This window comes from Carettochelys insculpta, chromosome 7 (genome assembly GCF_033958435.1).
Source record: "Carettochelys insculpta isolate YL-2023 chromosome 7, ASM3395843v1, whole genome shotgun sequence".
Lineage (NCBI taxonomy): Eukaryota > Metazoa > Chordata > Testudines > Carettochelyidae > Carettochelys > Carettochelys insculpta.
This window is the reverse complement of record NC_134143.1, coordinates 17,893,065-17,911,640: the sequence shown is the minus strand read 5'-3', so window position 1 is coordinate 17,911,640 and position 18,576 is coordinate 17,893,065. Positions and strand designations below refer to the sequence as shown.

Genomic DNA, 18,576 nt, shown 5'->3' with positions numbered 1-18,576 from the left:
CCGGGTGGCCAATCAGCGGCAGGTGCCCGCAGGGCTCCCCGGGGAGTCCGCAGCAGACGCGTTGTTGGATGTGGGGCGCCGGCAGCGCAATCTGCGTGTGCAGAGTCTGCGACCAGGGTTTGTCTGCAGTGGGGGACGGACCCCGCGCAGCGGTCACCCTGCAGTGCCGGAGAAGTCCAGATAAGGGGGCTTTTCCTTCCAGATACTGTAATAACTCCAGCTCTGCGAACGACTTTCGTGGGAAACCCCCCTCCCCAATTTCAAGGTTAAAACATCAGTCCTGAAGCACCTTAAAGATTAATCATTTCCTTTATTAGGTAGTACAGAGAGATAGCCGTGCTAGTCTATATACTATCAAAACAAAAAAGCAGTCCAGTAGCACTTTAAAGACTAACAAAATAATTTATTAGGTGATGAGCTTTCATGGGACAGACCCACTTCTTCAGCTCATAGCCATACCAGAACAATGTTATGGCTATGAGCTGAAGAAGGGGGTCTGTCCCATGAAAGCTCATCACCTAATAAATTATTTTGTTGGTCTTTATAGTGCTACTGGACTGCTTTTTTGCTTTATTAGGTAATGAGCTTTCTTGGGGAAGGCCGGCTTCTTCAGAGTCTGCAGTAGAAATGAGCAAACCGGATAATTATAAAGCAGAGGGGGAGAAGAAGGGGTCAGAAAAGAAAGAAAAAAGAGCGCAAAAAGAAAAGGAAGGAAGTCACCTACCATTAATAGGAGCCTGGAAAAAGTAAATTAAGTGGGATGGCTACATTCCTGCAAACATCAAAGGTGGGGAAATTGTCCTTGTAGTGCATAAGATAATTGAGATCTCTTTGAAGGCCCAGGTTAAATGTGTCAAACTTGCAAATGAATTCCAAATCAGAATGTGTGTGAGAAAAGCGTTTAGATCCCTATGTGGATCCCTTGTGTAGCTGTACCCTATTTGCAAACATGATCCACAGATAGAAAGTGTATATCCACAGATTTGCAAGCTGAATGAGTTAATATGATGTACAGTTTGTCTGCATTAACTTGGCCCCTCTCCACACACAAATTCATTGGTTATATGCAATTGTAACTACACAAGTTGGACTGCATGGCTAGGAATCGAGGCCAGACTTTGAGTTAGCTTCCCTTCAGAGCTGGTAACTCAAGTAATTCCTCTAATCTAGTGTGTACACTGATGCCACAAAATATCACCAGTGAACTTTTAGTTCCCTAGTGCCTTCCCACAAACTTTCTTCCCAATGACTTTTTCTTAATATCAATGTATTGTCTGTTCCTGCCTGGAACAGACCTATACAACCCTGCAAGACTACAGATAGCTGTTTTATACCTACGTCTTAGAAAGAAAAACTCTCAGACTCATGAATTTGGAAACAGACTGACATGCAGTTCGTTATTGCAATCAACCGCACAAATCCAATATTGGACATATAAGCCATGAGAGAAGCTGCAGACTCAAACACTGCCCATAGCGCCTTACCACCGCTGCTATCCACCATCTGTTGAGACAAAAAGGGGCCATATTACCTGTGGATCGTTTTTGCAGTTTGAGTGAGGATACAAATTTTGTATCCCGGCAGATCTCCTAGTCATGTACCATTGCAAATAGGCCTTCTCAGTGTTCTTCCACCTAGTTACTGGCAACTTGAAATACAGGCAGTCCTCAAACTTAAGTCCTTGGTTCCCGAAAATTGCATCATAAGCCAAAACATCATAACTTGGAACTGCGATACATTCCACACCATCAGTTTTTGCTTGATAGAATACCTGAGCTTAAGTTTCAGAAGGTTAGTCATATTATTCTGTAGCTTCATAAATAACAAGCAGTCCTGTGGCACCTTAGAGAGTAACAAATTTATTAGGCCATGAGCTTTAGTGGCTAAAACCCACTTCCTCAGATGAAAAAAACCCTCAAGTGTGTATGACTCATGTTTCTTTTGTGGGCTGCATCTTACTGAGGTTATGTGCCTGAAGACTCCTATAGCTGATCTAGATGCTCCTTTAGGTCAAGTAGCTTTGTTTTGTTATTTGAATCCTATGGTCAGTGACAGCCACAAAGTAGACTATACAAGAGTACAATGGAGCCATGAAATTGTTACAGCTGCCTTTGAAAATGTACATTGGTCCCAATGGAGGGCACTGGATAGAAAATAATCAGGAAACCACCTTGGTAGTGAATAACAAGGCTAAATTCGACATTTATAAGATCAAGAGATTTTCTAACCGCAGCAGTCTCAGGATTTAGCACTTGAGATGGGTGGCAGGTTGGTGAGGGATAAGAAGATATAATTATTTAGTGAAGTCCTGACCTAGTGCAGGAATGCTCTTTGTAAACCACTATGGATAATACAGTTTAGTGCCTTTCTCACCGTCTTGAAGACACATTTGAAACAAAAGAGATTTCATCCTCTCCCACTTCACTGTACTTCAGCAATGTGATATAGGTTGAACCTCTCTCATCTGGCACCCTCGCGACCTGACTGGTACTGAATGAGAGGATTTTCCAGATCACAGGTCAATATTGTTTAGCAGCATTACCAACACTTCCACTGCTTACTGGGCTCTTAGAAGATGTATAGAGGTAAATAACATCTAAATAACAGCACAGAACACTGAGAGTTAGGACAGGTGGCTGTAAACAAACTTTATGGAACCACAGGAAACTTGACCACAGCCAGAATAAACTGTCATCTGGATAACTAAAATCATGCCAGACTAAGGATGTTGCCAGATGAGAGAATTCCGGATTAGAGAGGTCCAAACATTATATTGCAATAACATGACTGCCATAAATTAATGCCCATATTAAAATCTTGGTTTCTGCAGGTTGTCAGCATTCCTTGTTTCTGATCTTCAAAACTGGCTTTGACTTTTCACAAACACTGGTCCATCCCTAATATCATGTTCATTTCCTTGTTGCTACAGATCTCAGGGCTGGGTTCTTTACTTGGGTAACTGTCAAACCTGAGGGCAGTTATCCCAACAGGTATTAACATGAAATCCTGTTTCCAGAAATAAATAAATAAATAAAGATTTAAGAACAAATTGCATGATGAAAACCTGCTTTAGAACTACCATAGTCAAAATAATTGTAGCTTTTAGATCTGAAATAAATCTTTTTCAAGGAGGAAAGTCAAGGAGGCTAGCTTAATTATAAATTTCATTATTTTTAGCTTCCATGATTACTAAAACATAGCTTATTTTGAAATAACACTGCTACACACAAAAATGCATTTCAAAATAGTACTTAGCTATTTTGAAATACAGCATCTACATGCTAACGCCATATCTACACTAGCAAGTTCTTTCAGAAAATCAGATCATTTTTCGAAAGAACATGCGGAGCATCCACACACAAAATGCACTCTTTCAATCTGAAATCAATAGGACATGGCTCTTCTTCCAGAAGCCCTTTTCCACTCCCAGATCAAGAAGAGCGTCTCCTTTCAAAAACTTTTTGAAAAAAGAAAAATGCATGTAGACTCTCCAAAGGCCCTTTTTTCAAAAGAGCAGTCCTCATGGCAAAGGATTTTTTGACCCTGGCCCGTTCTTTCAAAAAAAATGTGGTCTGTGGACGCTCTCTATCAAAAGAGTGACTCAATCTTTCAATCTACTTTTTTTTTGTGGACACACTTTGAAAAGATCTTCCAGAAGATCATCTTTCAAAAGATTGCTGCAATGTAGACGCAGCCATAGAGTGTATTTTGAAACAGAGCCAGTAGATGCACTACAGCTTATTTCAAAATAGGCTCTATTCCCTCTCTTAACAGCATCTATTTCAAAATAGCTGTTTAAAAATAAGCTCTGCAGCTGTGTCTACACTTGCATTCCTCTTTCAAAAAAGGCATGCAAACAAATTGAAAATGCAAACGAGGTGCAGGCTTACATATCGGGCACCTCACTTGCATATTCTTCTGAAAGAAGAAAAGCAGTGTAGACGTGGGCTCTTTCGAAAGTAATCCCCATCTTCAAAAGAACCCTTCTTCCTATTGTTTTTTCGGTTTTTGGGAAGAAGGGTTCTTTTGAAGATGGGGTTTACTTTTGAAAGAGCCGCATCTACACTACTGTTCTTCTTTCAAAATAATATGCAAATGAGATGTCAGATATGTAAATCTGTACCTCATTTGCATATTCAGTTTCCCTCATTTACGTGCCTTTTTCAAAAGAGGAATGCTAGTGTAGACATAGCCAGAATGAGGTTTACTAATTCTGAAACAAGACACTATTTCGAAATTTTAAAATAACAGTAATGTTGTGCAGATACTAGAATGGTTATTTTGAAATAACAGCTGTTATTTCAAAATCACTTTGCTGTGTAGACCTACCCTTAGCATGTAAACTTATTTACAATAGATTTACAGTACTGATTCTCTTTGTTTTGATCTTCATTGTTCAGCACTGCCTGTATTAGGAGATATAATATCAATTTCTATGCAATTTATGCCTATTTTTGTATTATACAAGGCCTCGTTAATTCCTGCACAGTCTGCTCCACTGAATTTCCAGCGGGATTTTGCAAAAAGACTTACTATCAATTGCAGATAGTTAATAATGTGTCTCAGTGCTCCAGATGTAAACTAAGGCAAACAAATCTTATACATTAATCATCAGCAGAGTCCAAACACTCACTAGCCCACAGGGATTAATTCTTAATGCAGATACATCAATAGCTTTGTAGTTCTGAGTAAAACTAACTAAATAAGGAAACTCAGAGGTAAGCTGGTCTTACAGGCGGTATCAAAACTGCTTGGCCTAAAATGTGGATTTTGTTAAAAGAAAGAAAAAATAAGAACAGTCTGTTAGGTTGTGGTTGTAACAAATGACATTTAATACTAGTAATACATGCTTTCTTTTTTTTTTATTTCAGTGAACAGTTTTTGTGGGGAACATTTAGGTTTCCTTGCAGTACAGAAAATTCTAACCCAACAGGCATTATATTAGTGGTTCCCAGTGAATAAAACTCAGGAGAGGGACTTAGAAGACCTAGCTTCTACTCCCCAGTATGTGAGTGGCTTGCTGGGTGGCCTTGGGCAAACTATCTCACCTCCATGCCTCAGTTTCCCCATCTATAAAATGCAAAAAATTATTTGCCTTGTTTGTAAAGCTCTTTGAGATCTACTGATGGACTGTTAGTGGACCCATTTTCTAATCCTAATCTGCATGGTCCAACTCCCCCTTTGGCCTCAGTCTTGTCGGTTCCCTACAAAAACCAGAGCACTAGGCTACATGGAATTAAATACATAAAAATCAATTAATTTTATACTGATGGATTTGAGTGTGACTGTTTGGCCATGGACCCTCAGTCTTTACTTATTCTGTTATTGTCAATCTGACTGTAAGACTTCACTGACATTAGATCTGTACACATTGCCAGGAGCACAAATTCGCTGATCTCTTGTGACTGGAGTTTTGTATTCTTGTATGTTCATTACCTTTCCTACTTTGTTGACATATAAAGTTTTATGGCAAGTTGAATACAAGGTACATTTAAATAATTAAAGAGGCCATGCAGGGTGGGCAGAGCTGTTGGTGTTCTTTTGTTTTTGTTTTAGTTTGCAAAACAATAATCTCAGCCTGAGTGTATCCTGGACTAAGTCACAATTCCCAGGAAGTATCACCAATTGGACACCACCATTGACAGGCAGCTTTACAGACCGAGACTTGGATGACCAAGGGATAAGATTCGGAAAGTGATGACAAGCAAAGAGTGAAATTAACCAAGACATCTGGAATAGGGTATCCAAGCTAAGAAAATTTAAGTAGTAAACAAACAGCATAAAAGACAAATCATTTGTTGTCTGAATGATCCCATATGTAGGTATTTGCAGCCCAAGAACCTCTCAGTGGCAAAGGATAGAGGGCAGAGTACAAGAATATCTCGATTCTGGTATTGTAGGCACATTCTAGTTCATCAAAAAATGTCATGGGAGCTTTACTTAACAGCGTTGCAATGACATCAAATGTATGCACAGATACTATGTCAGGAGTGTTTGTGTGTTTTATATAGCTATAAACAGTAATTTATATCTATCTATATTGCTATATTACAGTCTGTATCAAGGCAGATTTGACAGACAGGGTTTCTGTCAGACACTGGATTTTTATTCACCTTTCTGTTGTATCCTTCATAAGTATTAGATAATAGTTTGTATAATTAAAAGGATAATATTTTGCTTATACGTTCTGTAAGCTTCTGTTTCACCCTGTCACTCACCCTTTATGATTAGCAGGAAGCAATGTCTTGTGTCACTGATAGATATGCATCAGGCAATCTGTTAAATTTGTATCTTGATGCTAGGCACAAACAGCTATAACTTCTCACGGTCATTTCTTTTACCTTAGGACAAGGTTTTAGTATAATGTTTGCTGTATCTGCATTACAAAGTAACTTGTGTAAGGTTCTTTTGTAGTGTATTCAGTAACCATGTAACCCTTTCTCAAATGTAATCCAGTCTGAAATTCTGTCAAATGAATGAAGAATGCAGGCATAGTTAAGCGTGAAAGCCACTGCGGACATCCCGATGGTCAAGAACTGAGAGACAATTAGAAAACATCCATTGTGCACAACACTAAATGAATAAGCAGAATTGACAACCGGGAAGTTAAGGCAAGCACTCCTGAGGATAAGATAACAACATGACTCCATACCCCCATATTTTGTAAGGAACCACGTTTTAAATATGAATTTGCATTACTCAAGTTTGTGTTATGCAAACGGGGGAAGCAAGCTATCATTCAAGGGCTTGTAACCTCCTGAATGTGTGTATTCTATTTGTGTTCATGTATCTTCCTTGAATGTGAAGTTAGAAATATTAAGTGTAAAAATGATTATTAATCTAGGTCTTCTATGAAAGCCATTAATGGTACTTAAGGGTCTTCATCATGACCCAGTGTTCAGGGTAAGGATCTGTAAATAGTCATTTTTCCCATAAGCCTAAACAATGGTTGGTACTACAAAGACATGTGACCTTGACACCTCATGCTGGAATCCATTCTGAATGCAGTATTTTTGCATAGAACTGGGAAAAGTGGAACAAAGACTTCCCTCCCTAGGGAAATTTTAAGGGATAGAAAGAAAACACTGATCAGCTCCAGCTGGCTTCACAAACGGCTCTCTATCACAAGAAGACACACGCAGAGACCTGGAAACAAAGAGCTCTAACAGGGGAAGGGGAGAAGGGAGAGGGAGAGAAGCAACTCTGACCAGGTCAGAAAAAAGAGCAACATTGGCTCACAGGATTTTACCTGAAATAAGGATTAGGGTAAGAAATTATTTGTAATAATTTACTTAGTATATTCATCTTAGTTCACATTTTTTAACTTAGTACAGTAGAACTCCAAGATATATGCACTTGACTTGTGCATACCTCAGGTGAATGCAACTTTGAGTGGTGGGGAAACTGACCAGCTCCTGTTGGGGCTGCAGCCCAGAGTCTGACTCTCAGCTGCTGGCATTGAGGGGGGCAGCAGCCTTACTGTTGGCTGCTGCCTCTGACAGAGGGGAAACTGACCAGCACTGGCATGCTGGTCAGTTTCTCTGCTCTGGGGAGCAGCAAGCAGCCCAGAGCCAGGCTCTCAGCTGCCTGACATTCACAGGAATTAGCAAACTGACCAGCGCAAATGCACTGGTCAGTTTCCTGATCCACAGAAGCCGCAGGGAGTGAGGAACCAGGCAGCAGCTTGGCTCCCAGCTCCCCTCCCCTAGCAGGAGCCAGGAAACTGACCAGCACACCAGCGTTGGTCAGTTTCCTGGCTCCCACAAGTGCAGAGGAGCTAAGAGCCAGGCTGGCTCCCAGCTCCTCTTGACTTGCACAAAATTTGAGTTACGTGAGGTTGTCTGGGAATACAACCTTCACATAACTGGGTAGTTTACTGTAACTTATTTTCCTCTGTCATCACTTACAACCACTTAAACTCTTACTTTTCATACTTAAATTGGTGGGAGGAGTGCAGTGCATCTCTCTTCCATTTACAAAGAGTAAGCTTACAAGTTTTCCCTGTGTAAAATATTTTTACAAAGAACCAGATGGATTTATCAGGTGTTTTAGTTGCTTCAGGGCTGCACTCCTCAGTGCAGTCATGTCCCTGTAACTGACATCCCAGAGCTGAGTTGTTATTAGTGTCTCTGTTATTCTGCTGGGGGGGGGGGCTGTTACCCCAACTTTGTGCCTCTGCTAGGGGAGAGAACTGTATTTCTGGCTCAGTAGGACAAGGTCATGGGCTATTTCAGGTGGCAGGTAGGTGGCTGCAGTGGTATGATCAGCCCATCATGCGACAGTTTTGAGAAGAGCTCTGTGACTCAACCCATCACAAACAGACCCCACTGAAACCAGCATGGGGCAACTTCCGGAGACAGTCATCTGAAATGCTGAGGAAGAATGACAATGGCCACAACTGCTAGCAGCCTGACAGTGAGATCCATTGATAGGAATGACAGAACTACTATTAAGATGAAGTGTTTTCCCATGGGACTTTGAAGTTTTGGAGGACAGAACCCATACTGCATCCCACAGAATCTGACTCCGCCCTTCAGGCTCAATCTAACTAGCTTTTAGATGGGCCATACTTCCAGCCAGCTAACTATAACAGCAGGAGAAAATGAATGCCTATGCAGCTTTTCATGCATTTTCAACAAACAAGGTGTATTGCTTTTTCGCCAAAAGAGATCCCATGTGCTTCTAATAACCATAACATTATCTGCATGTAAATTAAGCATTAATCTACCTAGATAAAGGCATACTAACACATTAAGGCAACAGAAAGAATCATATACAGAAAGGAAAGAGAGCCTATTTTAACATGCAGTTCAAAGTTTTGTTTGGGCAACAAAGAAAACACCCCATCCTCTTCAGTCTAGGAAGCAAGTAGACACGACTTACACTCATAAGAAAATCACCACCAGTCTGTTTTGTAATGCTGTGTATAGGATAAGATAAATGTCTTTAGACAGGCAGTTAATGTTAGTTTAATGTCTATAAAGCACATTATGACTTTGTTCTACATGTAACCTTTTGCTTCCATTATCCTTACTATCTCTTGTCTATCAACTTTTTATGATACATATCTCTCAATACTGTGGCATAAAGCAAGGTGCTTATTCTTTGACTCATAAGCTGGTGTGTAAACTATTCTCTTGGGAACAGACATAATATTTTGGTGCTGAATGGCTACGTGTTTGGAGACTAGAGCCCTGTGTGGAAACTCTCATTAGAACCCTGCAGACAGACTGGGATGCCCCCAGTTCCTACAGCAGCTGCTACCCTAATAGCACGAGTAAAATTAAACGAAGTGCCATGGACTGCTGTGTTGCAGACTAAAACAAAACACTTCAAAGGGACTCATGGACGAGAGTGCATTTATTATTCATCTGCAAGGCAAAGTAAGGGCTGTCATAGCCCCGAGGAGATAGCTTGGATGGCTAAAAGGATGATGGTGGCAGGGAGCGGACACCCAGTTAAGCACAGACAAAGCTCCCTCCTGTGGAAGCAGGGCAGCAAGTTACTCAGTCCTGAACATCCTAAGAGCTACCACAGTACTGTATAACATTATAAAGTTGGCCCTGCTCTTTGTAAAAGGCAGAACTCTGGTCTCCTCATGCTGCAAGGCTTCCTTAATCATTAGATTACGCTGTCTTGAAAAGGCATGAAAACAAACCAAAAGATCTTTCTGTATTAGAATTGTGTGTCTTAAGACTACAAAAATAAGACTGGCCACTAAAGGGTTAAGCCTGTCAGATCTGGTTTTATTCCTCAGAAGCAATGACGGTCTCTAAATGGGTTTTTTCATGCTTTTTGTCCTTTGAGTTTTGCTGCTGGTAGAACTCCATTGTTCTCTATAGCTTTTTGCACATTGCCTAATTAAACTGACATTTTTGTAGAGGGATGGGTAATAAATTATACAAAGTTAGCCCCTTATGATGGAAGAAATGTATCTAGAGCACTGCCTGAAAAACAACTTTTTTAAATGTTTTTTAACTACACACCCACTCTCTAGCATCTACATTATCTAGATGAAGGCCTCTCTACAATCAGTTTAGTTTTCCAGCACAATCCTTCAAGCCATACCCAACAGATTTCATTTTAAAACTGCATAATACCAACATTAAAAGAACTAACTGTTTTTCCTGTTAGGTCTCTTAAAAAACCTATTAAAAAGAAAACCCTGCTGCCTTATTTTTCTTTCTTCTGCATAATCTGTTGACACAGCAGCATGCTCACTTGCATTTGAAGAATGTCTTTCTGAAAACTTTCCACGTACTCACTCAACTCTTCCCTAACGTGCCATCGCTAACATTTGTAAGAAGAGATACCTGTCATCTATGCTAAACAGACAATGTCCCAATGTTATAATAGAAACCTGCAATTAGCATCCAAGATCGAGACCTTTCATGTTACACTAACACATTCCCACTTCTTGATAAGTCCTGATATTATACATTGTGCTTTAGAGCAAGTGCTTTGCTGAAGGAAACTGATTGAATTATTATTTTCTTTTTTAAAACCAAAGCAAAAAAAAAGGCAGGCACGCATGCAAACAGCATGAAGTGTCAATCTAAGGCAGAAGCTAGCTCCTTTGTTCAGAGGGACTTCTTAAATTTCAGAAGACTGAGCACTGGACTTCAAAGAATCTACCACCTGGGGACAAAGGGAGGGGAAATACAAAATTATGCCTCAGACCTGTTTGCATCAGTGCTAGCTGAAGAGGTCATTCTTCAGTTCCCTCCCAGAATGGTCAGGAAAGCGAAGGAAGTAAGCATCACTTGCCTCTCCCCGCCCAAATATCAACTGGTGTTTTGGCACCACTCCACCAAGTGGTGTGCCAGCAAGAACCATCTCCGAACTCATGGAAAGAAACTGTCATGATATCTTCAAACTCTGAATGTGCCAGACAAATAAGCCACTGAGATCACCTCACAGTCATGTAAAGGAATGAGTAGGTCTCATTTCAAAACCAGTGTTGAAGGGCAATGATTAAAACCTCATTGTCAAGAGCTGCAGGATTTTTTCAAACCCCTCTCTTTTGAATTCCTTTATGGCTTCCACGTATGCAGCATGACTGCTGCAGCATGCTTCTGAGCAGATTGCTGTAGGATAAAAATGACTAAAGGCTTATACAACACCACACCGCATACCAACAGCCCCGCTAACAGTGAATTAGTAAGCTCTAGTTAACCAAACTTGCAGGATGAGGCTTAACTGAAAAGTGAGTAAGGGAGAAATAATTTCAGGACCTTTAAGTTATTCAGGGAGTATTTAGATAATTAGTGGTATTCTCCTAGAGCCCAGGAGCCCCAATTAGGGTAAAGGACCCAAGTGTGCCAGTCCCTGTACAAATAGACTGTCCCTGTCCCAAGGAACACACAATCTAAGTGCAAGACAAGAGACAATATGTTGTAATGAAAACTGACAGTCCTTTCATCATGTGATCTGATAAGAGAATAATCACTCATTCACTGGCAAGTTTAGAACAAATACTTCACAAAGCACTGGTATTTCTAAGCTATGCCATTCATGTCTATACATGATAGAAGTTATGCTCACAGAAAAGATTTAAACAGGATTGAATAATTTTATGGTCAACAATATTTCCAGCAATGTAAGTTAAGGGCAACCAAAGACACCTCAGGGTAAAAGTGATCCCTCAAGGGGGCAGGATATGGAGCACTATAGATTTGCATCACTTTTGGACACTTACAAATCACTGTGGTGGAAGATGATGTATTTTACACTAGTTTTTCTCAGCTATTGATGGCTAGATGATTCTAGGGGTATGCAGCAATCTGCTTGACTTTTTTAAAAGGATGGTTGAACTACCATGTAATTCTAGATTAAATGTTTGGCTTTTTGCTTTTTTTTTTTGTTCAGTGTGTCATTCTAGTGCCTTATCTATGACAGGTTAAAGTAACATGAACTTTCATTTGCATGCTTCCTCCTATTCTATTTTAGCATTTGGCCTGGATGGTCCTGACCTTTTCTTAAACAAACAGAAGAACTGGCTCGTCAAAAGTTAATATATTAATGCTTAAAACAGTAATGAGCTTGAACAAGCAAAGAATATGTATGTTTTAGTGGAAGTAACACATTAAAAGTCAAAAGGCCTGTAGATGAACAACTGAGTTGGATGAATTAGTATTAGTACAGAATTCTGTACTGCATAAGTGTAGAATCCAACAGGTCTTTATTGTGAGACACTTTAGAATATTACACCTATTTCATAATACACAAACACTGCTGCTGAGGAAGTGAGCAAAATGCTTGAGTGTGGAAGATTAAACTAATTGAGGGATCAGGAAAGCAGAAGCGGTAGGTTAAAAGAATAAATGAAAGATGCAAAGTTTAAAAAATGGGTTATTACTGTACATCTCAATACAAAAATTGTATAATCCTTGCAAATGAACCCAAGATGTTTTCTTTACATCAGCTCTCTGATAGCTTGGCAAATGCTTGTGTTCTTTGTTCTGCTGTCATGTGCTCACAGGCTTCCAAGATATTTGCCACAATTAGAGTTTGTTGAATTGTTTTTGCTTTTACCCATATTCTTCCATTCATTCCAAACACTATCTCAAAAGGATAGAGTTGTCCCAATTCCTGAATGATTTCACAGTTGGGAGTTAAAAGCCTGAAAACACAGCAAAAGGGATGTCAGAATAAACCGTAACTGAAATAGATGTCACTGTTAGTCAATACATGATCCCTGCTAATATCACCATTAATATAAAAATATCTTCAATAGTTAAGGCTGAATTGAGTCGAAAACATGGATTTAAACATTCATCATCATATGAAACAGTAAAATTAAAAAAGCCTAAACCCAGAGGAAATATATAATTAAGGTTAGATCTAAAATAAATTTCAAATATAAGGTAAAAACCATATGCTCTGCAGTGAGACCATACAACAATCATACAATTTGATTAAGATATACTAGTGTTCATAAACCAAATTTAATTAAATTGATTTTTAGCTCCTCATTTGCAATTGAGAATAAACCCTACTTAGTGCTAACCCAAACATTTCGGCCAGATTTTATGTAAAAAAGGTGCTGATTAAATGCTTAAAACAACAAGTTGTTTTTTGCCGCTGCCCTTATCTTCCTTCATCCCCAGATAGCTTTTGGGGGGCAGAAACTGAGTAAGGTCAGTTTGTTTCTTCACAATCCTTTTCTTGACTCTCCTTGAAAGAGAAACTTCTGAGAATGTTTGAGAATACCACTGAAGGCTTGGTGAAGACTGTCATTTAGAAACTTATGTTATTTTCAGACTACCTACATATACAGATTCTTCTTACCACTGAAGACAATATTTACACAGTAAAATTTTGATTAGTGTCTGAAGTAGCAACAGCGTCAAGTAGAAAATAAACTCCAATATGACATTACACCTAACAAAGGCAAATAGTAAACTTCAAAATCATTTTAAAATGTACGGAGTAGAATTATACTTAGAGCACAGCTTTATCAAGAAAACAGCAAACATACCAGAGACTTGTTAATTTACAATACCAGTTAGTAACTGAGGAAGAGAGAGAGAAGCATTTTTTGTTGTGACATTTCTTGGTATTGTACTTCATTGTTCATCTCTTCCTTCTCCATACTATATACTCACACTTCATATGACTGTAAATTTTGAAGATGGCAAATGGCAAATAATGGCCAGGCAACACTGATGACAACACATGCCTTAAGGACACTATTATCACATCTGTTACTGCACTGGTCATGCTGCTCAGGCCTGCTGCTTATGGACATCCAATGCATTAAAAACATGAGTGAATACCATTTTCCAAGATAAAGAGGTTCACTCATCTGTCACAGGTCAAAAACATGACAAAAACCAGCTTCTCATATCCCTGGAAAGTTAAAAGTTGTAATACTTACTTTCTTATTAGACCTAAGGAAACCTTAAACAACAGGCCTTCGTGTCCAATTACACCCATTCCATTTGCTCTTCCACTGCTGTCTATACAGACCATCTCTGGTTCCATGTCTTTATTGGCTACAATGAACTGGCCGTATATAAGATCTCCCACCTAAAACAAGTGATGGGAAGTGTTCAGAGAAATTTTATCCGCCCATTATCTGTTTTGTTAAACCTGTCCCTAGTTCTTTACAAAAGTACAGTTACGCAACAGTGAAGTAGATAAATGTATTAACAGTTCACTCTTCAACATTTCTCCATTCTTTCAGACATTTCTTGTGGATGGTACTGGTATTAATACCTACCATATACCTTGTCCTCAGTACAGTAACTAAGGTTTGCTGAAGACATCAACAGTGGCAAAAGGAATTTTGCAGGAATGTGGCACAGATTTTTTTCCTCTAAAGAAACACTCCCCTCAAACTTCATGTTTGGTATTTGAGAAAGCAAACCAGCTTCCTCACCTAAACTCCATTGTAAATTTAAAACAAAGCAATTTTCAAAGTAATTTACTTTCATAATTTAAATAGTTTACTTTTGCATTTCATTCAGCTTGGATAATGAAAGTGGATTATTTTTCTTTTCACCTTGCCTAAAGTCAGTATCACTTCCTTTTTATGGTATGTAAGCAGGATGCAGAAATGATGGAATACACATGCTGCTGAAAATGTTACATGTTTTTAACTGTTAAAAAACAAACATTTCTACTGATGTCACTAAGACATTGGAGCCAGCTCTTTCCCAGGCTACAGGCATTAGCTAAGAATCAAAAATCATAGTCCAGATCAGTTCACCTGTATGTTAGTTTTACTCAAAATTAGTATTAATCTTCTAAGAATGCATTTCATGTTTAAACTCTTAGGAACTGCTTACAAGTTGCTGCATGCACTAATCTCCCTTAACTGTCTTTATTCTATGCAATAAATATATTTGTGTTTTATTTTCTAACTTTGACAATGTTTGGTCTGAACTTGTGAACCACCTACAACAAACATCTCTTCTGCTCATCCAGTGGAGCTACCAAAATGAGGTAGGCCATCAAGAAACATGGCTCCATCCCACCTTGGAAATGCTATGTACAAAGAAACATACCCTGTGAACTTGGTAACTGAATGAAGGAGACAAAGCCTCTCCCTGCATTCCATCTCCCTCTTTACTGTCTGAATTCTGTCTGAAAACTGAGGCGTAGATTCACAGGGGTAACCCTCCAGTCTGCCCTGAAGGATGACTTTGAACTGACAGATTATTACAACTTTAATGCTGTTAGGATTTAGGTAACGGTTCATTTGCGTGTACAGGCTTGCTAATTTTAACTCCTAAGTAACTTATTTCTTTTCCCCAGTTAAACTTTTAGATAGCCAATCCTGTAATAAACTACAGGCATTACTGTAGATTAAGGGTTTAAGTCATCAATCATTATTTTGGTGTATATTCTAGAGACCTGAGATAAATGATTGGTTTCATGGACTGGAAGCAACAAAGCAGACTGAACATGGTGTGATTTTTGGTGTAACTGACCTTTTATCACTAAGTGGTATCTTGTCACTCAGACAAGATGATTGTCCCCTTAGACTCTATGATCCAGTTCACATTTGTTACTGGCATTGTAAAATCTATAGAATACATCATCAGTTTGCCATATCTGCCCTGACGTAAACATTTACAGTCAGAAGCCATCCCAGACAGCTAACAGTCACATTATGTATGAGCCTGTTTTATTCAACCAGTATTCTAGTCCTAAAGTGATCTCACAGTGTTTCTTTGAATGACAAATCTACCTGCAGAAATACCATTTCTTCCCTCTGATATTGAAGATATAACTGCAACACCCATTGTACAACAAATGGCAAAGTCTGGCAACTAATCTAGTGGCAGTCAGCGATCAAAGGAAGAAAATCCATGATCTGCAATTGACTCCCTCTACCAGGGCCAAACATAAAGACCTAGGAGAAATGGCAGAGAAGAGTTTGTGAAGGTTGTGCCTTTCACTAAAAACCTCTCATATACCAGAGCATCTTTTGACTAAAGAATACAGATAAATATCTTGGAAGAAATTTTAAACTGTCTTGTTGCAAGAAAGGGAAAAAAATACTTTAAAGGGTTCAATATTGCCAATACTTGTAACAAAAATTACCTGCACATTTGGCCTGTTTCTCTTTGTTGCACCTTCAAATGCCAAATAGGACAAAGTAGCTTGCTCACTTCCACCAACATCAACTTTGAATATATCACCAGCCTTGATGGTTACTATGCCTATCACATGATCGCCCTTGACTGGCACATACTGAAAATAAAATCAAACTTTAGGATAAAAAGACATGTACAGGAAAAGAATATATACATCTTTTAAACACATCTCTCCCCTCATATGTTACCTTTAATCTTTTCGCATCAATGTACAGAATACATTTTTACATGCACTGAGGCATGTGTGACGGTGCACCATCAATAGACACAAAAACACATTTGTGGAGACTGCTAATCAGCTGGCAGGCATTTTAATCTCTTCAGAGCAGCTGCACAAGCGTACAGTTTACAGAGAATACTGACAGACACAAACATCGTGTACAAAGAAGCTGAGTGAGCAAACTTATTTGCAAAATAAAAACTGCTGAAAAAACTGATTTAGTATCAAAATGAACTATTTTTAGAAGGGACTGAACCCACTGAAAATGCACTACTTCAACAGGGCTATCAAAGTTAAGCATCTGTATTTGCAAGAATAGGACCCCAGAGTCTTTATAATAAACGTAAACATACAACATGGCTAGAAGAATGCTTCTCAGTGCGAGCAGTCATGCCCTAGCTCTGCTGAAGCAAGCAAGGTAAAAATAACAGTGAGGCCAAGGGGGCACCACTAGTCACCTGAGTACAATCATGCTTGATGCAGTATGTAACCACAGGACTATGTACTGGTGAACTTCTAGTTTGAGCTGGCACATTTGTATACCTGCACCAGACCACACACTTGCAGCAACAAAGCAGATGTACCCTAAAGGTGTGTCTTCATGGCAATTACGTTTACTGCAAACCCTCAATTTAATAGACTAACGGATGTCCATTAAACCCAAACGTCCATTAAATCAGATGGTTTACTGAGACCCACCTCCATCAGGCTCCCCCCACCCCGCCCCAACAAAAGCCTGCTACTAAGCCATGGCTGTGGCTTCCAGGGCCCAGCGCTGCGCGCCCAAGAGCCACCACTGCCACCAGAGATTGGGGGGGTATGCGCCCGCCCTCTGCCTGTGTATGCACCCCACCCATGGCAGCTCCCGCAACAGCAACTGTCCAGGCAACGGCACCCCAACAACCAGTAAGTCATTTACTTTTTTGGGGGGTGCGGGAGGCACTTAGGATTTTACAGGCCCCAGGAACAACGAGGGGCTTGCGGACGTCCCTTGTTCCCAAAGGCTGCTAAGTCAGGGTCCTTAAAATTGAGGGTTCACTGTAGTATTACACCAATTTGATTTCCATCCCCAAGCTCATGACCTAAGAAATCCGTTAGTCTTCAAGGTGCTGCAGGACTGCTGGTTATCTGGGAAGCTACAGAATTACACAGCTACCCCTGAGACTAATAGGGGGAGGAAGATGACGGCAGCCCTGCGGACTCCAAGAAAGCACGGTAAGGACAAGGGCCCACTCCTGGAAGGCCAGCAGCTCAGGAAGGGGAAGGCGACAGCGACTGTCCCAGCAAGGGCGCGATGCCGGGCAGGCGGCTCCCGGCCCTGCCAAGGCGCTCGGGCCCCACAGCCCCCCGCGAGCGGGGAAGCACCGACCGCACCCGCCTTTCCTTCCCGGCCCGAAGGCCCACCCCGCGCGCTCACCCGCTTCTGCTGGGAGTCCACCCAGTAGGCCCCGCCCGCGCCGGCCCCGCCCGCCGGCCGGTGGCGGAGCAGCCCGCACTTGGTGACCAAGAGGCCGGAGCCACAGCGCCTCAGCCCTGGCCCGCACACCAGCCGGCCCGGCAGACCAGCGGTGGGGCCCAGCCGCAGCCGCTCCCCGTCCGCCTCGGGGTGCGAGGGAAGCACCAGCACGTCCCCCGGGAGCACCACCTGCCCCACCAGCTCCTCGGCGGGCAGGGCCCCCCCCTCGGCCGCCATAGTCACGCCCTTCCCCGAGCCACCGCTTTCCTGCTCGGCGCCTGCGCGTCAAGGGGCTGACACGCGCGCACAGGAAAAAAAAAAAAAAAAAAAAAAAGCAGCCAGGAAAGGAGAGATGGGGCGGGGAAAGAGACGGCTCATCCATATTGCGCATGCGCCCAGGTAGTCTGGCGTGTGTAGTGGCTGTTGCGTGGCTGTAGCTGGGCCGTTCGGGAGAAACCGGAAGTGAGGAAGGCTCTACAGTCTCAACCATTCCAGTTGCGTGCGCGCGGATAGCTCTGTGCCGTGGCGTCAGCAGAGCGCTGTGTTCGATCTGAAGTAAGGGCCTCCGAGTGGCCCTGGCTGCTACTAAGCCAAATGGCAAGCAGTCCTGAGGCACCTTTCAGACTAACACGCTTGTCTGTTAGCTCCTCAGTGGCGCCCAGGGAAGCTACTAAATAAATGTTTTAGCGCTAAGGTGCTACAGGGCTGCTTGTTACTTCTGAAGAGGCGGACAGACAGGGTTGCCCTCTGTTGCTGACCCTGTATAAGGGAAAAGGGCAGGAGGTCAGAGGAGC

The 18,576-nt window shown here is 41.1% G+C and overlaps 1 protein-coding gene across 1 annotated transcript; it reads right to left on the bottom strand.

The window, feature by feature from the left end:
• Positions 1-4,816: 4,816 nt before the first annotated feature.
• EXOSC3 (exosome component 3) lies at positions 4,817-18,069 on the bottom strand. Its single transcript, XM_075000081.1, has 4 exons — positions 17,744-18,069; positions 16,054-16,203; positions 13,880-14,031; positions 4,817-12,622 (listed from the first exon to the last, which is right to left on the bottom strand). Exons 1-4 carry the CDS (start codon positions 18,017-18,019, stop codon positions 12,421-12,423), a joined length of 780 nt encoding a protein of 259 aa, XP_074856182.1. The 5' UTR covers positions 18,020-18,069; the 3' UTR covers positions 4,817-12,420.
• Positions 18,070-18,576: the final 507 nt, after the last annotated feature.